Below are 24,352 nucleotides of genomic sequence, written 5' to 3' on the forward strand. Positions count from 1 at the left end.
GACCTGCAGCTCCCCCGGACGCCCTCGACCCCGGGACAGTCCATTGCCCCGGCCGATGCTCGATAAACCCATCTCTTTATTTCATCCTCTGCAGTAAAGCGGTGGGGCAGCGCCAGCGCCCCGCGGGGGTCGCACGGTGATGGCGGGGCTTGTCGAGTACGGAGGGACGAGCGCCGGCTCTGGGCTTGTCGGCACGACCGGCTGCGGGTCACGGCCTGGGCCCTGCCCGGGCGGCGAAGTTCAGCTGGGCGTAGTTCAGCTCTCCCTTGGGGCGACGATGCCGTCAGAGCCGCCCGCGCACCCCCAGTTCCCCCCGCCTGCGGCCACCCCCTGCCGCCGGCGCCCCCCGGGCACAGGGACGCCGCCCCCCCTGCCGGCCCGCACGCCCCAGCCCAGCCCGGGGGGCCGCGGGGGCCGCGCAGCCTCACCTCGTCCTCCCGCGACGCGGGCGGCATCGGGGCCCCGGGCTGCTGGGCTGGAGGGGACAGAGCGGGGAGACCTGTCCCTCGTGCGGGGATGGGGGCTCCGAGGGGCCGCAGGGCACGGAACAGCCCGAGGGACGGCGGAGGGGGCGGGAGGCGGGCGGCGGGGGGCTGGGGGTGCGGGGGTGCCAGGGAGGGCGCGGGACGGCGGGGGACACGGCGGGACGCCCGCGGGGCCGTGCCGCGCTCCTTACCCATGTGCGTGGGGCGGCAGAGGCAGCAGGTGCTGAGGCAGAGGCTGAGCAGCAGCAGCGCCCCGACCCCGGCCGGGCCCCAGGCGCTGGGGCTCAGGAAGGAGCAGCCTGGGCGAGAGGGGCTGGCTCGTCCCACCGTCTCCCCATCATCCCCCCCGACACCCCCACCGTCCCCCCAAACTGCCCCTGCCCCGGGGCCGAGCCATCCCCACTGCCTCCGTTCCCCCAGGGCAGAGCCAGCTTCAGGGTGGGGGGCCGGTTCCCCCCATACTCACCCGTGGCCTCGTGTAGCTCCACGCTCCTGCGCACAGGGCGCCCCGAGGCGTTGAAGCGCACCTCACAGAGCCCCCCCCGCCCCCCCGGCCGTGCCCATGGGGCTGAGGAGCGGCCCCTCGCCGCCCCCCAGCCCCAGCATACCCCAGGCCGCCCCCCGCCAGGAGACGAGGACGGGGCCGGCAGAGGCACCCACGGCACAGACCAGGCTGGGGGCGCCCGGGGGGGCCCCGCGGAGCGCCAGCACCCGCACCCAGCTCCCGTTGCTCCAGCTGTCTGCAACAAGGAGAGGGGGCTGCAGTGGGGCGGGAGGTGGGCACGCACCCGCGGTGGGCGGGAGGGAGCTGGGCTGGAAGCCATGGGAGGGATGGAGGGCGATGCGGAGGGCTGGGGGGAAGGAGGAGGAAGGGGAAGATGGAGGGGGATGAGGAGGGACGGAGGGGACAGAGGGGACGGAGAGGGACACAGCGGGTGATGGACGGGGACGGCGGGTGCTGGGGGGGACGGAGGGTGCTGGGCAGGACAGCGGGTGAGAGCAGGGGATGAGGGACATGGGGGTGACATGGGGGTCGTGGGGATCCCACCCCCTGGCACAGTCACCATCCTACCTCCCACCAGCAGTGCGGTGCCGTTGCCAAATTGCAGGTGCCATGAACGGCCGTAGGTGCACAGGTAGAGGCCGGTGTCCTGGGGACAGGCTCCGGTGATGCGCAGGGTGACACTGTACCCTCTGTACTCACAGGAGAACCTCCCCTTCGTCCCACTCTGGCAATCCAGGACCAGGCTGGGCCCAGCCCTGCCACCGCGCTGGTACCACCACACTTTGGCTTTGCTCTCCATGGCCTCGCTGGCCTCGCAGCGGATCTCCACCGTCCCCCCGACCTCCACGGCCACGACGGGCTGGGGCTGGTGCAGCCTCAGCAGCGCTGCCGGGGCTGTGGGGACCAGCCAGGGGCTCATCCCCCTCCCAGGCTCCAACCAAGCCCACTGCAACCCCCGCCACCTCGCCCCCCCAGCAGCCACTTGCTCCAAAAAGCCCAGAAATCTCCCCAAAGCAGGGCCTGGCCACCTTCCCCCAGCCCTGGCCCTCCCACCCACCCAGGCAGAGCCAGAGCAGCCCCGCGGGGGCCAGCGAGCCCCCGGCTCCCATCGGTGGCCGGCGCTGCGACGCGGGGGCCGGTTCCTCCCTGGGGCTGAGCCCTTCTGCAGCGCTGCCGCTGCTGCCAAAACCACGGGTGACCTGAGCAGCGACACCCCCCACCCCGTCCTGCCTTCGTCACCAGGGACGCAGCGGCCCCTCGGCCACGTGCCGCACACCGCAGCACCCCTGGCAGGTGGCGGGTGCCGGGGCTGGGATGCCACCGGCCGCCTTCACCCCCTCGTTTCAAAGCCTCTGAACAGAACCTGGGGGTCCCTGGAGCGTCGCAGGGGAACCAACCCGCCCGGGCGACGCTCGGAGCCAAAGGGACGCTGAGCCCCCTCCAAAATGGAGGGAAGATCTCTGGATGCAAACCCTGGGCGAGATGCTGCAGGTCCCGAGCCAGGAGCCGCCTGGCACCAGGCTCAGGGTGGGGAAACTCGGTGGGGTTTAAGCAATCTGGGGACGTTGGGGGACGGAGACGGCCCCGGCCGTGAGCGCACTGGGGCTGGGTGCGCCCTGCCAACCCTGCCTGGGTCCCAAACACGCTGCAAGCACAGAAATCCCACTGCTTCCACTGGTTTTTTGGCTGTTCCTGAGAGCATGTGATGGAGACCCTGCCCCGCTACCTCCCAGCAGCCCCCAGCACCCCAAAACACCCTTCAAAGGGACTAAAAACAGCAAAGCCATTCCCAGCCCCCAGCCCTGCTACCGCCTTTCCTGCTGCGGTTCAGCACACCCGGCCCTCGGCCAAACTGGTGCCGAACAACATCTCAGAGCCCCGCTGCTGGTGGGGGGAAGGGGTTTGGTGTCAATAAACACCATCCCAGCGACGAAACAGAGCAGCGAGGCTGACCGCAGCCATCTCCGGCGCGAGCAAAGCCTCCGGCTGCTGCAGAGAGGCAGAAGAATATGGAATAGACCTTCAATGAATTAGCTCTGCGCCTGCCGGAGGGGGCTGCCCTGCTCTAGGGGCGATTCCCCGCGCCTCCCGCGCGGCACCTTGGGGAAAGCCAAGCCCAAGCCCAAGCCTGGGCAAAACGTTTGCCTGGCAGAGCAGAAAACCAGGGCGCGACGAAGCCCAGGGCTCCTTGGAGAGACGGGCAGGGGGACGACAACCCGCGTCGCCCCACGGAGCGGGAATTCCAATGCCATTTTGCAAGCGAGACCAGGGCGCACGGGTCCCTCCCCGCATTCCCTCCCCTGGTCGCTCCCCAAATCCCCCCTCTCCTGTTGCTCCGGGCCCCCAAACCAGCAGGAAACCCCCCGGCTGGAGGATGCGCTGGTGCCTGGCACCCCCGACCCCACCCTGGCAGCAGCCGGCACTAAAGCCAGCCCAGAGGGGACGCGCTGGCGGCGGATGGGTGGCAAAGCCGCCTGATTCCAGTCACCCACAGAGGCTGCCGAGGCTGGAAGGCCCCACGCTGGGGTGGGGCCGACACGTGGGGGACCCCCCCGTCCCGTCTGGGGCAGGGCCAGGTCCTGGGGTGCCTCCTCTCAGCATCCCCGGGGCGTGCAGCTGCCAACCCTCGCGGGGGGCTTGTCCGTCAGAGACCCCCAGCCCACCAGCCTGGGAGGGAGAGAAAATCTCCTCGGCAGGAGGATTCTGGCCAGCATGTCCTACGCGCTCCTGGGGACCCTCCTGCTCCTCCTGCCAGGTACGTGCTTGCTCCCAAAGCACCCCAACCCGGGAGGGATTTGCTCGCCTGGGGGGGTTTTGCCCCAAAGCATTTTTAATGCAATGCATTGCAAAGCCTGAAGTGCAGAAAATCTAACTCAAAGCTGCTCCCCCTGTGCAGGAGGTGCCTCGGCACAGGGGAGCTGGGTCCTGCAGAGCCCGGGGCAGCTCAGGGCGCGCCCGGGAGAGATGGTGGGGCTGAGCTGTCGCACGACGGACCCCAGCAGCTATGTGAACTGGTACAAGGAGAGGGCGGACGGCAGCTTGTCCTGGATTTACCGCAGCCTCGGTAATTCCCGTCCACTAGGAAAATACTCGGGGAGGAGCACAACAGCTCGGGATTTTGCCCTCACCATCAGCTCTGTGCAGAGGGAGGACTCCGGGGTTTATTACTGCAGCTCCTCCGACACCTACCCCTCATTTGGGGACGGGACCAGGCTCATTGTCACTGGTGAGTGCCTGGCAGGTCGCGTGGCAGCTGGGGACATCCCCAGGTGCCACCCCGCGGCACCCACTTTCCCTCTTTAGGTGCCACCCAGCCCCAGCTCTCCATCCTGGTGCCCACTGACGCAGAGGAGCCCGCGCAGCCCCTGGGCAGCATCCCCCTGCTCTGCCACCTCCACGACCCCCCTGCAGGCTGGGACAGCGTGCGCTGGCAGCCCGGCGGGGAGGAGACGCCGCTGACAGGGACGGCCATGGACGAGCGCGGCGTCCTCAGTGCCTGGAGCATCACCTGGGTCTCTGCCGAGCTCTGGGATGGGGCTGCGACGTGCACGGCCCTGGAGAGCGGCACGAACAGGACCCTCAGCGTCGCCATCAGCAAAGGTACCAGGGAGGGAGGTCAGTCCACGTCCACCCCCACTGCAGATCCCAGCCTCGATCCACCCCCTGCATCCCAATTCCCCCCGCCTTGCCTCGGTTAGCAAATCCTGACAGCCCGATTCTTCCTCCTTCAGATGCATTCAGGAAATCCCTCGCACCCGCCACATTCTCCCCTCTGGGATCCCCCTGTGCTGAAAGGCTTTAAACCTGCACATCCCCCCTTGCACAGCCCGGACCCCCTGATTGCAGGGACGCTTGGCCCTGACCCCCGTTTCAGAGGATGCTCAGCCCTGACACCCTGTTTCAGGGGATGCTCAGCCCTGACCCCCGTTTCAGGGGATGCTCATCCCTGACACCCCCGTTTCAGGGGATGCTCATCCCTGAGCCCCCATTTCAGGGGATGCTCGGCCCTGACCCCCCATTTCAGGGGATGCTCATCCCTGACCCCCCGTTTCAGGGGATGCTGAGCCCTGACCCCCGTTTCAGGGGATGCTCAGCTCTCCAGAGTGGCCAAACCCACACTGGCCCCTCTCTACTAACTCTCCTTTCCCCCCCCACAGAAGGATGCCCCTCCTGGCCGCTGGCGCCGGGGCTGTCCTGCGTCTCCCTCCTGCTCCTGCTCCAGCTGACCCTCCTGCTCTGCAGACGGCGCCTGGCCAGAGGCGACCCCCGCTCCGCGCCCCCCTCGCAGCCGCTTCGCCCCGGCTCTCTCCTCGCCTCCCCCAGCCGCCCACACGCCCACCCGGCAGACCCAGCCGGGAGGTAAAACCGCTTCCTCAAGCCCCGGCATGAAAGACATTCATTTCTTTAGCGCGCCGTAACGCTGCTCGGCTCAACCCCCCACGCCCCGCAGATTCAGAAGCTCCACCCGAGGCTCACGGCGGGGAAGTGAGACCCAGCAGCCCGGTGAGAAGATTCACTCTGGCTGCTGGTGGTGGTGCCAAGGCCGCCGCCGCCGCGCCGCTGGGCTCCCGCCCGGAGCATCCCCAAAGCGCCGCTCGCTGCTCACGCCACCCCAACGCCAAGGGTAAATCTCGCCCAGGTGGCGGCTCGCGCTCGGGTCCGGCTGCCGGCAGCACGAGCGGGGAGCACCCGGGCCTTGGCTGGCCCCCCAAAGCCCTCTCTGGGGGAGCGACGCAGCTCCCCGGCCTCAAGCCCAGCCCTTCGCACGGCAGGAGCAGCTCAGGGGCGGCCCGGCTGCTTCAAAGAGCCTCAGAATTGGGCGCAAGGCTGGGTCGGCCGCAAAATCTTTCACTTTCCCAGTCGGGGGCCCGCGTTTTGCCAGGGCTGGCGCCGGTCCCCAGCGTCACCCGCCCCCTCTCGCCCAGGGCCGACCAAAACCCTCCAGGCTCTGCTTTTTCTTCGCTCCACACCTCCCCAAGGGCAAAAGGAGGTTCAACAGCACCAGTCCCCGCTTCCTCTGGCAGGCGGATCCACGCCGGCGAGGTGACACCCCCCCCCGCCCCGCTCTGCCCACACCGCTGTCCGCAAAGGAGGTAAAAACCCAGAGCAAAGGGAAAAACAACGGCGAGAGCTGCAGGACGGGGCTGGCTGGGCACGGCCCCTCGTCGCCCGCAGCTCGCAAACCCCCACCAAGAACTTGCCAACGTGCCCCCGCAGCCGGCAGCAAACTTGCGGGAGCTCTGCAAAAGCCTGGAGGGTTTCTCGGGCGCCCTCTTTTCCCGTAGGATCTGCGCACCCGCCCCGGGAAGATGCCCTGCAGGGGTTTTCTCGCCTCTGGGGGAGGCTTTGCAGCACAGCTGCTTGGCTTCATTTCGGCCCCCCGGAGCGCCTGTCGCGGCTGCTCGCAGGCCGTGTCACCCGCCAACCGCCCGGAAGCTGGTTTCAGAGGTTTTCCAGCTCACAAGCACACCAGTGCTCCGGAAGAAGTGCACGAGCCCCGGGGAGCTGCCAAGCGCTCGCCGCGGGCTGGCCTGGGCCGGGCCGGCGCGGTGTCACCGCCGCCTGGTGCCGCCACGGCACGGCCCCCCCCGCCGCACCCCGCGCCCGCTTTGGGTGGCCGCAGCACCTCCAGCAGCCCCGCGATGCCGCTTCCCCCTTCCAGGGCCGTGGGGCTGGGCGGGAAGGAACCTTTGCTTTTGCCCAGCTGGGCTTCTCTGCTTGCCTTGGCTCGGGCGAGGAGGATGAGGACCAGGAGGAAGGCTGTAAGCGCCAGGGGGAGGGAAGGGCTGCTCGAATGCAAGGAGAGAGGGCGTCAAAGCAATAAAATTCTGGACGCCCGAGGAAGCAGCTGAGGCCTGGCTTTATATCAGATTATGCCTGCGGTACCCGCGTAGCCGCCGCCAGCAGTCGCTGTTACGGAGGGAAAATGCATCTCCTTGGGGTACCGAATTCAGCAAAGCCACGTCACAGCCCCCCCTCTCCTTGCTTGGCTCACGGGGCACTAAAACGCACTCAAGAGCAACTGCAGGACGCGCGATGAGCAGCTCCTGTCCCTGCTCCGCGGGTGCTGCCGACTCTCCGGCTGCTCGGTGAGCCCCGGGGAGCGGCCAGAGTCCGGGAGCAGCGGCATCGCAGGGGCTGAGGCTGCAACACTGCCTGTGGGTGCTTGGGTGCAATTAATACCCCCTGTTCTGTTGGTGCTGCAGCTGGAGGGGAGGGGAAGCACCCCCCATTGCTCAGAGTCCTCAAACACGGCTGAGCACATCCTGGGGGTTCATGCAGCCGATCTGGGTCTAATTAAGGAAAAATTAAAAGCAATGATTGGAAAAGAGGCATCTCGGAGCTGGGACTCTGAGACGGGGCAGCTAGCATCACCCCCCGCAGCATCCCTGGCCGGAGACGGCAGGGCCCACTCGCAGCTCTCACCCACCTAAAACCGGTGGTGGGACAGCGCGGGGTGGGACATTCCCCTGCTTCGTCCCTGTCGAGAGACCCCAGGAGCCACTCGTGGGGATGATGCCCAGAGGAAGAGCGAGCTGCTGCCCCGCTGCACCGCGGGCACCAGCTCAGAAAATCAGGATCAGATGTCTTCGCTTTTCGCTTTTCTCTTTCTCTTTTCTTTTTTCTTTCTTTTTTCTTTCTTTTCTTTTCTTTTTTCTCTTTTTTCCTTTTTTTTTTAAATTTTTTATTTTTAATTTTTTATTTCAGTTTTTCTTTTACTTTCTTGTTTTTGTTTTTATTTTGCTGGTATTACTCTTTAAAAGTGCATTCTTTTTCTTTACTTCAAAGCACCTAAAGTATCCCGTTGTTATTTCCCACTCTCTTGGGCAGAACGGCACACCCTGGTCGGCAGCAGCCAGCCCAAGCAGCTGCTGTTTACAGAAGGACAGGAAGTTTTATTTAGAGTTGAAAACCCCCTCGGACAGTGAGAACAGCTTGTCTACTAGAAAAGCCCCTCCATTCCCTCCAAGGGCTCCCGCGGGAAGGGCAGCTCGTCCCACCTACCTCTCGGCCGGCACGCAGCACCTCGGGGAGAGGTGGAAACCCCACGGCGGAAACTCCACAGCAGCCGGCGCCACGGGGGAAAGGATTTTTTGGGTTTCCTTCATCCACCTTCTCGTCTCCTGCACCGAAAACACCAAACTATGTCCCCTCCAGCGACTTCCGCAGGAATCCCGCTAATGTCAGCTGCTCGGGCACGAGGCATTGTTAAGGGAAGAGTCTTAGTTACCAGCTGCATTTCTTAAAATTTCCCTGCAAGTTTTGCTTCCGCTTATTAAAGCCGGGAAATGACACAATGCATCTGAGAGCCGGGGACAGCGGTGATCTCTTTCACACCTTCTTCCTCAGCGTAAAAGCCACAGCCGTGGTCCAAACCGCGCTCGCAGCCTGCCAGGCTTCACCGCGCCGGGATGCTCAGAGCATCCCCGGGACGCGGCACCCTCGGCGCTGGGAGAAGCAGGGGCCACCTTGGCCAGCCCTTTCTGGAAAAGCCAGTTGTTTTTTTTTCTCGCACGCTGAGTTTTCCCACGCTGCTCCTTCGCTGCGGGACCTTTTCCAGTTTGATTTCGGCACGTAAACTTTAGCGATAAAAATAAAAGGGCATAAAAGGGCAGAGATTGTGCAAAATAGGAATTAGGTTTGGGAAAGGAGCGTGGGATTGGTGACGGAGAAGACTTCGGTTTGGATGCTTTCTTTGGCCGCGCTTTGGGCGATGTTTTTGTGCTGTGTTGCGAGACACGAAAAGTGAGTAAGAACAAAACTAAAAGTAAAAAGAAAAAAGAACTAAAATAGAGCATATTTTTTTTTCTGGCCGGAAATACAGTTCAAAATCTGTGGCTGCATTTCCCCAGCGGTCCCCAGCACCCACAGACCGTCCTTCACACCACAAAGATGCTCAGGCTGGACATCAGTCTCTTTGGAGCTGTGAAAGTACACCATAGGTCAGTGCAAAGGATTTGTTTGCCCCCTTGTATCACCTCATAGTGCGTTTTATCCAGCTCCCTCAGTGGCATCTCCACGCTGCAGGTACCACACATTTTTTTTCCCTCATTTTTTTCAAGTTTTACACCAGCACATCCAACCACGAGGAGTCGTTCTCAGCCCCAAGCCAGCGAATCCCTTTGAATTCAGACGCCAAGTTTGTATGCCAAGAAGTCTGCCTGTCCAACACCATCTGCTCATCTAATAAAAGACACCCCTATCACCATAAGCCTTCCTTGCCCCTTCCCTCCCCACTGCTTTAACCCCACAATATTTTAACTCTTTCATGGCTCGACATCTCCCCAGGCTACCCAAGCGCCCCCCGGCCGAGCCAGTGGCGCCAGCCCCAGTGCGATTCATCCCAATGAGGTCAGATTTCTGCTTGGGTTGAGATTTTGAGTTTTGATGTTATTCTTGTGGGTTGAGGGGAAGATTTGTAGATATTCGCTTCCTGCCTGCTTGGCTGCTCAGCGTTCCTCTGCGCTTAACCTTTTGCCAAGCGTCTCCCTACAGCTGGGAAAAGCCCCTTTGGCAAAGCACGTACAGCCTCGGGAGGCTGCAAACTGTTTTTGGGATGCACTTGAAAAGTTCTTCAGTTGGGTCCCCTCTTAGTAGAAAAAAAAATCTGCCTTTGGAAATCCTTGGCTTAAAATCAGTGGGGATCCTTGGCTTAAAATCAGTGGGGATCCTTGGCTTAAAACCAGTGGGGATCCTTGGCTTAAAATCAGTGGGGATCCTTGGCTTAAAATCAGTGGGGATCCTTGGCTTAAAATCAGTGGGGATCCTTGGCTTAAAACCAGTGGGGATCCTTGGCTTAAAACCAGTGGGGATCCTTGGCTTAAAATCAGTGGGGATCCTTGGCTTAAAATCAGTGGAGATCCTTGGCTTAAAATCAGTAGGGATCCTTGGCTTAAAATCAGTAGGGATCCTTGGCTTAAAATCAGTGGGGATCCTTGGCTTAAAATCAGTGGGGATCCTTGGCTTAAAATCAGTGGGGATCCTTGGCTTAAAATCAGTAGGGATCCTTGGCTTAAAATCAGTGGGGATCCTTGGCTTAAAATCAGTGGGGATCCTTGGCTTAAAATTGATAGCACAAGGATGAGAAAAATATTGAGTGCCGCTGCTCTCCCCGGCTGGTTGCCCCGTGGATGCCGGCACCCATCCGACCACAGCCGATGGTTTTCCCTTGCCACCTGCAGCTCCTGCCCTGCCTTGGGCTTGGCTCAGCACAGCTGTTTGCCATTAAACTCCCTCACCCCGCTGAAAAATTCGTTTCCCTTTTCTCATCTGCGAAGAGGAAACTCCCAAGCTCACATCCCGCGGGGGCAGGCACCCCCCGAGGGAGGGGGGCAGACGCGGCCAGGGGGTCTGTGGTGGGGGAGCATCGACCTCCAGGCATTTTGCTGGAGAAAATCTGACCTTTAGGGCTGGGAAAAGAGTTTGAAGGAAGATGGGGAGAAGGTGCGTCGAGCCCACCTGAGGTATGGTGGATAAAGACAAGGGGAGAGCACGCTCTGCACCTCCTCCCAGGGCTGTCCCATGTTCAACCACCCTCCTGGCCGGGGAGGGCTCTCTTTCCCTGGGAATCCTCCGAGCCGTGAATTTCTTCTCATCGTATCTCAAAATACAGCCCCTCCCTCACTTCCTAAGGCTTCTCTTGCTCCTTCGGTTTGCTGGCATCCACCTCCCGCACCACATCCAAGAGCCCCCAAAACACACCATCATGCTCAAGAGACCAGTCGAGAGGAAACCACCTCAGGTGAATGTGTGTTTTTCCCCACAAAAACTGATTTTTATCGCTGCATAAGCAATAAAGTCGCAGCAACCTCAGCAGCAACCCCGCGGTGGCGAGCAGCCTCCACCATCGGCTGCTCAGGAACCGATTTTACACCAGGTCGGTCACACGTAATTTGTCTCCTGCTCCTCTATTCCCCTTTTGCTTCACAGCCCAGCTAACACCAGTTTCCACCAGCATCACGTCACCTCCTTGGAGGCAGCCTTCTGCACCGTTATCAGCTTTTCCCCACAAACCAGAAGAGCCAGATTTTGGTTTTTCCTCCCTACTTCTCTTCCAATAAATGTTTTCCTACTATGTTTTTGTTTTAGGGATGAGGGGAGAACAAGCAGCTGATGTCAATACGTAGCAAGGCACCACAGCTGGCAGATGCAGTAATGGGAGCCAACCATAAACACCGAATGGGGCTCTGAGAGCACCCCAGCCTGGGGTATTTCTATCCGCTACAACACCAAATAAGCCTGCAAGCGTCCGCTTTTCTTCTTACTGATGGAGAAACTGAGGCGTGGGAAGGTGAAATGAAGCCAAGAAAAAAAATCCCCCAAGACTTTAAGGGAAGTCGGGAACTGAATCTGGCTCACAGTCGTCGTTTTTGCCTTTGCCTCTAATCACTGCCTCCTGTACAAGAAGGATTTGCTATTAATAACTCCTGTTATACTCCTTTATAACATAATCAAAACCATCCTCCCTCTGTTGCAAGCTCATCCAGCGGCGCTAACCCTCCCTGGGGAATAACTTCCCAAGATTTGCAACTCAGCCGTCGGAAAAGTCTTTGCAAAGGGCAAACCTTCCATCGCCAGAGCGGTGTCACGGGCACCGCACGTCTCCTGGCCCACGCAGGACAACCTCCAGCCCAGCCTGACATCGCACAGTGTGGCAAACTGCAGAAAATCTTATCTTTTCTCTGGGCGTGGAGGCTGCTTGGTCCAGCCCTCACAAGAGTCATTTCCTGCCTCTGCTGGGACGTCTCGAGAAATTCCCAAGCAGCAGCACCAAGTCACACCGGTGGACGACAGCGAAACGTAGGATGATGAACTTTTTAATTGCCGCGCTCTTGGTTCTAAATTTTTTACTGGGTAAGTACATTTTGCTGGTTTTCTCGCTTGCAGTTGAATGTAATGATGCCGATAAGTGCTGGGCTCAAATTATTTCTACGCTGCTGGGATGCTGCACGGCACTCAGGGTGGGGTCTTGGAGGCTGAAGGGTCTTGGGGTGTTTGCTTGGAGATGGGGGGTCAGCAGCAAAAAAAAAACAACCGGGAAAACATGATGCAATTACTAAAAGTTGCAGTAAAGCTCGTGCTTGGAGAATACAAACTGTGCTTGCAGAATATAGCGTGCGCTTGGAGAATGGAGTCTGATAATTCATGTTTTCCTTATTGCATTCAAACTAATTTGCAATATACAGCTGGGAGCTATTAAGAGAGACAGATACAGGCAAGGGGGGGAAACCCCAAACCCAAACAGGATTTCCTGAAGTATTAGGTGGGCACTTAGGAGATGCGGGGAGACAGAAGTCAGGGGCAATCGAGGGAGGAGAACCACGGCACTGGCAGCGCCTGGGAGGGACGAGCGGCAGCCTGAGGCAGGAACTTGAAGCTAATCAGGGATGAACACACGTGCAATGATGTAACGTTTCTGGGAACGTGAGATAGTGGGCAGCACCGGCCCAGCGGCGGGTAAGGGGGAACTGCCCGCGGCTCTGCCGTGCCTTCCAGCTGCAAAGAGCCTTCCTCCTCCTCCACCGCACCAGAGGAAGGAAACCAAACGCGAAACATCACGCAAGGGTTAAAAGCGGCTGCGGAGGGTGGATTTCCAGATGGAAGCTCTTTGTGGCAATACAAGTCCTCTATTATTCTTAGCATGGCTCCAGTGTAAATACAACAGCCAACTTGGAATAACTTTCTCAGAAAGCTTTGTGCGTGGGATAATGTGCCCCGAGAGCTGGAGTTTACAGCGGCGGAGCCAAAAAGGACAGAGTATTTTCAAATGGCCAGCGTGGGAAGGCACATGGGGTGTCGCGGCGTACGCTAAGCCACGCAGCTCCCGATATCGGCCCGAGTTTCCCCAAAAGCTCGCGATGGGGATAGGATGGGTCGAGGCGTTTTACGCAGCGCGGCTGAGCGATGGGTCAGGACCCGCAGACCCGACTCCTTCGCCAGGGCTTTGATGCCTGCGCAGAAACCCCCAGGCTGGGTCACTGCTTTCAGATAACTTCCCAATGATGAGAGGTTTTGGATCCGGGCTTCCCGCTCAGCCCGTTGCCAGCGCCGAAACTCGGGGCTACGTTAGGAAACGGTGGAAGGTTTTAGAGAGGGGTACCCGGAGCTACTCTGGCCCCAGGCACGACTAATGGCATCATTAAAGTTATTAATAGCATAATTTAAAATACTAACATTACAATTAATGTTATCTTTATATATGAGTATATATAAGTATTAAAACATATTATTGTATGAGTATGCAAGTATTTTAATATTAATATTCCCAATTCGTCGGCTTTGTAAGACCCCCCCCACAAAAAAAGAAAAACACATTTAAGCCTGTATTTGGAAAAGGGAAATGAGTGACTTGGTATGACTTTGACAACATTGTAAGATTCAGAAATCTATTTATAGCAACCCAACCCTACGGAAACGCAAGTCTGCTTTCTGAGCTTCAGCAATTTCACAGCAAAAGGCACATGAGGAATAAAGCAGCTGGGCCGGTGGCTGAGGAGCGGCTCAAAACACACAAAGCAGAGCTCTGAGTTCCACCCCAAAATAAATCTGGGGCACGGGATGCAGGAATGGGGCTGGAGGGCTGCAACCCCATTACTGCATCTCACCTTCCCGGCACATCCGCGCCCAAAATAAAGGAAGAAACGCACCTGGGCCAAGCTCTGGGCCAGTCTGCAGCACAAGAGCTTTTGTTGTGAAGTCTCTGATTCAATTACGGGCCGGATCGCGAAGCCATCGCTCCCACCAGGGAATAGGTTTTGCACAAAGCGCCAATAAATCAATGAAACTAGGCGTGTGAAACCACATCCAGCCAGCTCGACGTGAGTCTCTGCTTACGGTGCCAGAGGATGAACCGTTCATTTTTTGTTTGTTTTTAGGGAACGCTGAGATAGGAGGAGAAGAGGAGATACCAGAGTTTTTATACGACTACGCTTCTCGTTTTGGTGAGAAATTCTTGCTTTTTTTGGATCATTTTCTGCAAGCTGCATGAACAAGTCAGAATTACCAGGGTTGGAAAGGATGCTGGGAGGTCTCCATCCAGCCTCCGCCAGGCAGGGAGATCAGGCTTTGCCCATAAAAACCAACGCAGAGGCACTGAGAAGCCACTGGATCGAGTCCTCTGCAATTACAAATAACCCCCAAGGGACACTGAGCCCACCCCACCTCCCTGCGCTGCCACCAGCACAGACCTCAGCGCCCGCAATCTTTAATTTAAGGTAAAAGCTCAAGGCTGCCACGCACAGCATGAAGGAAACGAAGGCGCTGCCACATCCCCGAGGTCCTCAGGACGTTGGGGCTGTGCAGAAATACCCATAGGAAAATGGACCTGAGGTCTGGGGATATGTTGCTTAATTGGATGAAGAGAGTTTGCTGAATCGTGGCTGTGTGGGAATTCGAGTGGCTGGTTACAGCCACCGCGGGTGCTGAGGCAGGGCACATGAGCAAAGCCGCAGCAGTTTGTTTATCTGAGTTATTCGGATTAATTTGAATTAAATTGACTATTTAGAGGGGAAGAGACATGCAATAATGTCACAATATAAGGGTGGGAGGCTGGATGATGTGCACAGAGCACAGGTGCCCCCGACCCCCCTCAGTGCCAATGGAGAGAAAGTGGTACCCAATATCTCTGCTGGCTTTACAAGGAGCCTCTGGAGACCCTCTCAGCTGAAAACATCAGGAACCTCTGATACAAATATGAATAACATGTAGGAAACACAAGCCCTAACACAGAGTGGGTCTGACCACCGTAAATCAAGCGATGCTTTGGTGCAAAACATGAAACAAGGTTAAAAGTAGAGTTAAAAGACTTTTTTCTGGAGCTGTTCTGCCCCCAGGGGTTCTTGTTGCCATCTGAAATCACATCTTGCTGAGCCAAAGTGGTTACTGAGATGGACTAAGAGCAGAGATAACACTGGCAGCTGCTCCTGGGCAGAGAGATTAGCTTTGATTTCTGCAGCAATAACAGACTCCTGCCCCCCCGGCACGCTGCCGCCGCTGCTCACGAGCAAACTCAGCCCCCAGCCCAGGCAGCCTCGAAAATTAAGTTTCCAACCTATGGAATTGAGGCTCGGTGTTACTGGTGTTATTATTATAATGCCCTGAGCGGGTAGGAGGCCTGCCTGGTTATACTAAACATTAATACAGACTCATCAGGGCAATGCTTTCATTCCAGGTGATTACTTATATGCAACAGTAGAATATTACTCTGAGAACGCCACGTTAATACCCACCATGGATCCATATGAGGTCAGTTGGACTTTATCTTTGTATTTCCCCTCAAAAAACCAGAGCCTTCCTTGCCAAAACCTTGTCGTAAAAAAGAAATAAATGGATTTAAAATGTTGATTTAAAATCACTGAACAACTGAAATTTGGGCAAAGACCATCCGTGCAGTAGCTGTGATTAGTTTGCTGTGGACTTATTTTGCCAGTTTGCAGAGAGGAAGATCAGAGAAGGGGAAATTCCCAGTTTTTCTAATAAAAGAATATCAAACCAGTCCCAGTGAGGGATCCCTCTGGATACCTTACAGGTTAATCCTACGTTGTGACATCACAGGTTGTTCCTTTTCCTACACATCTATCCAAGCATCATCAGGGCTTTGGGGGAGGGATTTGCTAAGGAGGATGCCGCCCCCCATATTTCAGTAATCCAGGAATCCCAGAGTGGTGGGGCTGGAAGGGGCCTCTGGAGCTCACCCCGTCCCACCCCTGCTGGAGCAGGCACCCTCAGAGCAGGGGCACACGCCCGCGTCCAGGCGGGGTGTGAATGTCTCCAGGGAAGGGACCCCACAGCCTCTCCTTTTCATGCCCCCCGGGACACCGCTGGCCCCCTTGGCCCCAAGGGCCCGGTGCTGGCTCAGGGTCACCTCGCTGCCCCCCAGCACCCCCAGGGCCTCTCAGCAGAGCCGCTCTCCAGCAGGTCCCCCCCAGCCTGTGCTGGTGCGGGGGGTCGCCCCTCCCCAGGGGCAGGACCCTGCACTGGCTCTTGTTGAATCCCATGAGGTTCCCCTGGGCCCAGCTCTCCAGCCCGCCCAGCCCTCGCTGGATGGCAGCACAGCTTCTGGGGCATCAGCCGCTCCTCCCAGCTCTGTTTCATCAATGAACTTGCTGAGGGGACACTGTCCCTTCGCCCAGGTCATTGAGGAATATGTTGAACAGGGCTGGCCCCAGCACAGGCCCCTGGGGAACACCACTAGTGACAGGCCTCCCACCAGACTCTGCCCCATTGATCACGACCCTCTGAGCTCTGCCCTTCAGCCAGTTCCCTGTCCACCTCACTGTCCTCCCATCCAACCCACACCTCCGAAGCTTACCTATGAGGAGGTTATGGGAGACAGTGTCAAAAGTCTTGATGAAGTCAAGGTCAACAATATCCACTGCTCTCCCTCCATCTACCCAGCCAGCCATGCCATCAGAGAAGGCTGTCAGGTTGGTCAAGCATGGTCTCCCCACCATGTTGGCTATTTCTGATAACCTTCTTGCCCTCTACATACCTGGAGATGACCTCCAGGATGAACTGCTCCATCACCTTTCCAGGGCTGGAGGTGAGGCTGACTGGCCTAGAGTTCCCCAGGTCCTCCGTCTTGCCCCTTTTGAAGGCTGGAGCAACACTGGCTGCCCTCCAGTCCTTGAGTACCTCTCCTGTCCTCCATGACCTTTGAAAGATGATGGAGAGTGGCTTAGCGACAGCGTCTGCCAGCACTCATGGGGGCATCCCATCAGAGCCCATGGGTTTGGGAGGATCCAGTTTGCCTAAATGATCTCTAACCCAATCCTCCTCAGTCAAAGGGAAGTCTTCCTTTCTCCAGATTCCCTCTCTTTGGTGGCTGGGATGCCTGAGGGCCAGCCTTAGCAGTAAAGACTGAAGCAAAGGCAGCATCCAGTAACTCCACCTTCTCTGCATCACCAGGGCACCCACCTCAGTCAGCAGCGGGCCCACAGGCTCCAGAGTCTTTCTCTTACTACTGATGGATTTCAAGAAGCCCATGTTATCCTTGACATCCCTTGCCAGATTGAGTTCCAAGCAGGGCTTGGCCTTCCTCCTTGCATCTCTGCATACCCTGACAACATTCCTATACTCCTCCCAAGAGGGCACTCCCTTTTTCCACATACGTGAAACCTCCTTCTTCCATTTGACTTCTAGAAGCTATTTGCTCAGCCACATGGGTGTCCTGGACTTTGCTGGACTTCTTCCTCACAGGGATGCACTGATCTTGAGCTTGGAGGAAGGGGTACTGGAATAATGGAGAGCTCTCTTGGACCCCCCAACCTTCCAGAGCCCTAACCCATGGTATTCCTGAAGCAGGTCTTTGAAGAGGCCAAAGCCAGCTCTCCTGAAGGCCAGGGTTGCAATTCTACTTGTTGCCCTGCCTCTACCACGCAGGATCCTCAACTCCACCAGCTCGTGGTCACTGCAGCCAAGGCTGCCCCCAACCCTCACGGCCTCAGCCAGACCTTCTCTGTTTGTCAGGACAAGGTGCAGCAGCACATCTTGCCTCGTTGGCTCCTCCAACACCTGTGTCGGAGTCATCCTCGATGCTCTGCGGGAGCCTCCTGGACTGCACGTGCCTCACCGGGTTGCTTTCCCAGCACATCTCAGCCTGGTTAAGTCCCCCATGACAAGCAGGGTCTGCGACTGCGAGGCTACTTCCAGCTGTCTGTAGAAGGCCTCGTCAACTTCCCCTTCCTCATCAGGTGGCCTGTAGCAAACACCCACAACAGTGTCACCCATATTTCCTGCCCCTTCACTTTTACCCATAAGCTCGACTCACGCTTCCTCCACCCCTCGGCAGAGCTCGGCGCATTCCAGTTGCTCCCTCGCAGGAAGAGCAACTCCCCCGCCTCCCTGCGTTGGCTGGTCTGTCCTAAAAAGGACGTAGCCGTCCGCGACAGCATTCCAGCGATGCGAGGGGTCCCACCACGTCTCTGTAGCAGCAGAGATCGCGGCCCTGCCACCGCACACAGATCTCCGGTTCCTCCTGTTTCTTCCCCACGCTGCGTGCGTTGGTGTACAGGCATTTCAGAGACACCTTCCATGGGCTCAGTGACAGATCAGGATGCTCCAGGGCAACGATGCCATTTCTCCCCAGAGGAGCAATCACCAGGGATAGACAGGAAGGCAGAGGAGCTAGTCATGGCTTTTAGCACATTAAAACAAGCAATTTTTGACTGATTTCTTTCCATTGACTTGCCAGGTGCTTCTGGAGTCCGTGGGGTCGCCTCTCCAGTGCCACCTCCCCCTCATCATCCTCCTCAGCCTCCTGGGTTTCCTGCTATGACTCCCATTGCTCCTCCTCAGAAGGTACTAAAGCCTCATAGGATTTAAGCACTCGCTTAAAGCATGCCTTTAAGCCAGCAAAACTCAATTCCTTCTAGAGCAACAGCAAGCAGCGCTTTGCAGCAACTTTTCAAAATAATTTAAAACCAATTACACCTCTCAGGCATCCAGCTGCAATGCTAGGGACCACCAAAGCAGCTTTAATTGCTACCAATGACCTGAAGAGGCATTTTAGGGTGCTCCTCCAAAGCACCCAAGCAACCTCCTTCCATACAGCCTCCGTTGGGAGCTTCAGCGGTGCGAACACCCGTCTGGCACCCCTGGCCCAAACCGGGTCCCAGCCCCAGGCACCTCCGCTGCTCAACCACCCAACCCCCCTTTTCCCAGAGGCTGAAGCTCAGTGACGTCCCAGGTGCACACAAAATCCCCATCCCACCACAGGCGTGGCTTGAAACACGATAGGAGGACATGGCAACCACTTCCTCACCTTTTCCCCTTGTTTCAGACGCGATGGCTTTGATGAAGAAAAGAATATTGTCACCGCGCTGGAAATCACATCCTCTAAACAAAGTGGTCACCTCCGTTTCTAGTGCAGTTGTGACATCATGGACATAGTTTTCAATAGATGGATGATGCCGTCCCAAGCCACAGAAGTCGCGCAGACACTGAAGGGCTTTGTAATGACTAGGTTCTTTCCTATTTCCTATTATTCTGTTGTAAATATGAACTCCTGCCAATAAAATTACTAACAATCAGCGGTCGGTCTCTAGTATGAAGCCACCAACGCCCTCCAGGAAAGCACGAGAAACGCCAGCCCCATCCACCCCTGACCTGGCCTAACCTGTCCCTCCCGCCCCAAACTCCCACCCCATTTTCTCCAGGAAAACCTCAGCACCTCAGGGACCAGATGCAGATTTTGCCACATCCCCCCCTCCCAAGCCACCGCGCTAAACGGGGCTGCTCTGGGACAAACCCCTCCATGCCAGCAGCCATCCGCCGCGAGGTCTGCGGTGGCCAGCGATGCGGTTTCATTTGCAGTCACTTGGTAAATAATCAGTAAACACCAGCAGAACAGGAATAACAAATGCAAGAAACTTGTACAGTGCTTGTCCCATCAAAAGGATCCTTAAACCTGAGGCGATAAGCTAATAGCTCGCTAGGAAAAGCAGGCAGAAGTTTTCTACTTGGGTTTTTTCCAGAATTGTTCTTAACGCTATTTAATTTCTAGAAACACCAGCAACATCTGCGGTGCAATGAGAAGCTCAACCAAAAAAGTGTCCCTCCAACCAATGCAGGCAGCGCCAGCTCCCCATGCAGAACCAGCCATACCACAAATGGGGGTTTTTGGGTCGGAAATCTGAGGTTATAAGGTTCCTCTTGGCTCAGCTGGGAGGAAAAAAAAATTGAATCCCCCCCTAAAAGGTACACAGAGTCTGTGTGCCTACGCTGCCTTTCTTTGGAGGAGTTATGGGGAGGGAGGGGCAGCAAACCCGATCCAGGAGCAGCCACGTGGTCTTGGAGCACCTGTAAGTCAAGAGGTTGAGTCAACCCAAAAGGCAGAGTTCATGGTGGTCACGTCCGCACAGCCCCCAGGTTCGCGGAGCTTCAAGCTCCCTTGAGCTCACCCTCGAAACCCCAGGCAGAAACTCCCCAGCGTGCCGGGGACACGACCCGAACCCACGCATCGCCAAGCGCAGAGAGCAGCAGTGTCACCACCAGCCAGTCCTGCCATCCCTCACCCCCACCTGCAGGGTTACCCAGGCTCCCAACCTTGAAAAATACAAGTATTTTATGTGCCAGGGAAGTCAAGAGGCTCCAAAACAGGGCCAGGAGTTGCTGAAGGGAGCGAGACCTGAATGCGCTGCCAGCCAGTGCCACCTCCTGGCTCCTCGCTGCTATAAAAGTTGATAAAAAAAGCTGAGCTTTGCCTAGGAGAGCTCTGGAAAATCACTTCTGAATACACAGTGCTGAGATTTTTAACCCTGCTATGGAGAGAAAAAATTAAGGGAAAATTAAAAAGGTCCACGAAGCTTATAACGTGCTAAGTTGATTAATAAAAGAATATTACTAAATAATTAGTGGCATCAGTACCCAGTGGTGGCATTCCCGACACTGAGGGACAGAAAATCACAAGCCCTTTCCAAAAGCGCACAAACTCAACCAGACAGAAAAGTTAAATATGCAAAGACATATACAATAAACCCAGTTTATTTAATAACCCAGCTTAGTTTTATAGCTCACTTCAAGACCAGAAGGACGAGAAACTATACTCAAGTTATAGGAGTGTTTAGGATAAGGTATGTCCTGACCTAATTACAGCTAACAATGTAGAGCTGGAAACAACCTCACCGCTTTCCCAAAGTGGGTATTATTCACCAAAATCTTTTAGTTTATAAATGCCCTTTTTCTTGCAGCACTAAATGCACCTTCCCTCAAGTGGTGAGAAAAGCATCGGTCCCTGCCGCTGGGCTCCGCTCCAGCCGGACCGTCCTCGGCCACCCTGGGGAGCTCGGTCTGGGGGAAAACCCCAGGTTTTCTGTTACGAGACCTGCAGTCTCACACACGATACTAAGAGCAAGCAAACGCACTCGTATCAGTGAAAACATTAAGAGTCCAAAATGTTATTTTAATTCTTTTTCTTTGGAAAGGCACGCCCACGTTTCTAATAGGAAAACCAAGACCTCACCCAGGGTCCTCCCCGACAGCAAAGCCGGGAGCTTTTCCTCGGTCCGCACCCGAAGCCGGGGGTGAAGCCATCCTCCCGCACCGCGTCTGGACACTTTCACAAGTTGCTTTCCCAGATTTACCCCCTTTTTCAGTGCTCGTGCAATGCCCACCCGACCCTCAGCTCCGCAAACCCAGCCCAGCGCTCCCAGCAAACCTCCACAGGATAAGCCGCTTTAACACAAAGAGGATTTCCCACTTTGAAAAGGTTTTGAAAACCTTTCCTAGTTCTCCTCAGGCAAGAAGCACGCAGGTCTCTCAAGGCCGCTGGTGGTTTCTAGCAGCACCGTATCAAACTCTGAGAAACAAATTATGCTGTGGTTGCTCTTAGCATGGCTCTGAGGACCCGGGTGCAACATCCCGGGGGAAGCTGCAGCCCACGGGGGCCTTGCAAGCGCCCAGGGAAGTCCTGGAGCAGGCGTTGATGCAGCCCTGCTCACCCTCTGCCAACCCGCAGCGGGTGGAGGGTAACTGGTTTTTGCCTGCACTTAACGCAGCCCGGCCTCGGAAGGGGCATCCAGCCCCCGCAAAATGCAAAAATTAGGAAGGCACAAAAAGGGCCTGGGGTGGCTTTAGAGCTCGTTTCTCGCTCCAGGTGTTGGCAATCCTGCTCTCTGCACAGGAGCAGCCACAGGGGGGTGGTTAACAGAACCTGGCTTCACCCCCAGAGGAGCCTGCGACCCACAGGAGATGCACGTGACCACGGAAGAGCAGGGCCACAGGGCCAGCCAGGAGGCGACCGGCCCTGGGATTCGCAACCCCCCCCTTTTTGAGAGGCCCATTCAGCTGAGGATGGCATTTTGGGGAAGGAAACTTGACTTTACGTAGATTTACACAATTACGGACGAGGGCTGAGGCCGGTCTCCTGCATTTATTATTCGCAGGTTGCCTTCACGCAGCGTCCCGGTACGTCCATCGATACCAACCTCACATCGGATCTTAAAGCCCTGACACGAGCAGTGAACACGAACCGTTTCCATCAGCATCCCACGGAGCAACTGGATCTGAAACAGAACAGAAAAAGCATAATTCTCCTTTTATTCCTTAACTCTCCCATTTTCCTGCCATTTACTTCACGGCACGCCGCTCGGAGCAGGACTCCTGGGGCAAAGAGACACCAGACGAGGTGTGAGCCCGGCGGCCGGGCCGGGGCTGCACAGGGAGGGCACGGACTGGCTGCATCGTCTCACCAAATACACTCATTTTTTTTCTGGCCAATCGGCAACATTAGAAATACTTTGTAGGTTCGGCTTTTACCCCAAAATGCCTTTTTCTGCTGCTCTCCAGAAGCAGACATGAAATTTGAAATGATGCTGATCCTGGCGTGGGTGATGCCGATGCCGGAGGGTCCCAGGCTTGGCTTAAGCCCCACAACGTAGGTGAAATAAGCAATAAGTACAACGCCACGATGACCAAATATTCCTGGTATTAAATCCTGCCTCAACTTCCCCAACAAGCTTCTATTTCCTAATGTGTATTTTTTTCCCAAATGTATGCTTTTTCCACACTTCAGGATCACCCATCCCCAGTAAATTCCAATTTTGGGCAAAGCGGTGCTCTGCCCTTGGGGCCACAAGCAGCGCTGCGAGGGGCTCTCCCCCATGGCAAACCCACCCATTATTTCTCCTCCATCAGTGGGTGACTTCGCATTCGAGACCCCCTAAAATAAAATACATTCCAGACCAAATTCGGCACCAAGTCGGCAAGATTCACTCTTTTTGACCCTATTTTTAACCCCTTCTCAAATAACCAGAGAAACGGGCTGGCTGAGCTCGTGCTGTGCGATACTGAAACAGGAAAGTTTCGCTGCTCAGCTCACACGAAGCGCGACAGGCCAGCGGAGATTCCCATCTTGGGGTTTTTTTTGTTCTGCCACCGAGTTGCCAAAACTTCTCGGCCTGTTTGTGTCTCAGAGTGAAAAGAACCAACACATAAATATTTGGGGTTGCTTGTTTAGGAGGGACTAACACTTCCAGCTTGGCACTGCGCTCCTGCCTGGACTGAGCATTAAGGGTGTCAGTGGTTTATGGACATGATTCAGCAACCACAGCATGGCTGGAGATCAGCACCTTCCAGGACCGAAGCTTTAAATATCGAAATATTATTTAATTTTAAATAGCAAAAACTTTTTCCATGCTTCCAGATACATATAGACCATATATGTCCACTCAGAAATGTCTCAGAAATAAAGAATTATGCCGTTACACAGCTGTTTGCTCACACATCTCCCTTCCCCTATATATCCTGTTTGCAAAGATGCTTTCCTGCATATTAACACAAAATAATGCAAACTAACAGCAACAACAGCAGCTCCTTCTCAGTCACGGGTGGCTGCAGGAAGCCCAGACCGAGGTTTGGCCAGACCTGGCAGGACCCAGCAAGTTTCACCCGCGGGCTTGCTCTGGCATCGCATCATCCCCTGCTCATTTCCCTGTTTGAGGAGGTTTTACATCCTTTATTTGTTGGGGGTTTTTTTTGCCATTTTAACTGCAAGGCCCATGCAGCCGTTGGTGGGGAAACACTAACGGGGCATCGACAGCACCCACATTTTAACCAGAGCATTCAGTAAGCCTCTGGCCCGCCTTGCGGCGAGCTCTCCTGCAGCAACTGCGCTTGTGGAGGATGTGCCAGAACAGGTCTGCTGGGAAAAGCAAAGCTGGGAAGCGCCTGCCTCCATGCCCTGCCTCGTCTTCACAACCTCCAGGAGAGGGTACAAACCCAGGGTGTGCAAACCTCTGTGCAACTGGGCATGCGACCCTCGCCCCCCCCGCACGATCAGTGTGCGACACCCCGGGTGCAAACCCCCACCTGCAGCCAGGCGTGCAAAATCCCACGTGCAAAATCCCACATACAAAATCTCGTCTGCAGCACCCGTGCGACGAGACATGCAAAAACTCCGGGCGAACTCCCGCCACGAAACTGGGCGTGCAACACCCACCGTGCACCTCCGCTCGCCGGCCTCCACGCAACCAGGCACGCAAAAAACCCCGTGCGCAACCCCTCGTGCAAGATCCCACGGGAGAACCCCCGGCAGCAACGCCCCCGTGCATCCAGGCACGCAAATCCCTGCCCGCAGCCCCCTTCCGCAGCCAGGCGCGCAAACCCCCGCTCGCAAAACGGCGCCTGGAGCCTCGCTCCCATGCAAAGCCGTGCGACCCCCCGCGAGGAGCCCACCCCAGTGCAACGGGGCACGCAAACCCCCACCCGCGGCCCCCCGAGGCCGCGCAACCCCCTCCCCCCCGCAAGCGGGCGCGCAAAACGCCACGTGCGCCACGCCGCTTGCAGCGTTACCCCCGCCACGCACACCCGGCCGTGCAAAGCCCCACGCGCGACCACCTCCTTCCCCGCCGCCACCACGTGTAAT

The 24,352-nt window shown here is 56.9% G+C and overlaps 2 protein-coding genes across 2 annotated transcripts; one reads left to right on the top strand and one right to left on the bottom strand.

The window, feature by feature from the left end:
• Positions 1-80: 80 nt before the first annotated feature.
• On the bottom strand, positions 81-24,184 carry LOC142048460 (uncharacterized). The gene is made up of 5 exons (XM_075075380.1): positions 21,915-24,184; positions 952-1,884; positions 677-784; positions 429-475; positions 81-265 (listed from the first exon to the last, which is right to left on the bottom strand). The coding sequence occupies exons 2-5, from the start codon at positions 1,787-1,789 to the stop codon at positions 209-211; spliced, it is 1,050 nt and encodes a 349-aa protein (XP_074931481.1). The 5' UTR covers positions 1,790-1,884; positions 21,915-24,184; the 3' UTR covers positions 81-208.
• On the top strand, positions 2,761-4,688 carry LOC142048183 (uncharacterized). The gene is made up of 3 exons (XM_075074825.1): positions 2,761-3,745; positions 3,887-4,216; positions 4,294-4,688. Exons 1-3 carry the CDS (start codon positions 3,703-3,705, stop codon positions 4,686-4,688), a joined length of 768 nt encoding a protein of 255 aa, XP_074930926.1. The 5' UTR covers positions 2,761-3,702.
• Positions 24,185-24,352: the final 168 nt, after the last annotated feature.

The sequence above is a fragment of the Phalacrocorax aristotelis genome, chromosome 25 (assembly GCF_949628215.1).
Source record: "Phalacrocorax aristotelis chromosome 25, bGulAri2.1, whole genome shotgun sequence".
Lineage (NCBI taxonomy): Eukaryota > Metazoa > Chordata > Aves > Suliformes > Phalacrocoracidae > Phalacrocorax > Phalacrocorax aristotelis.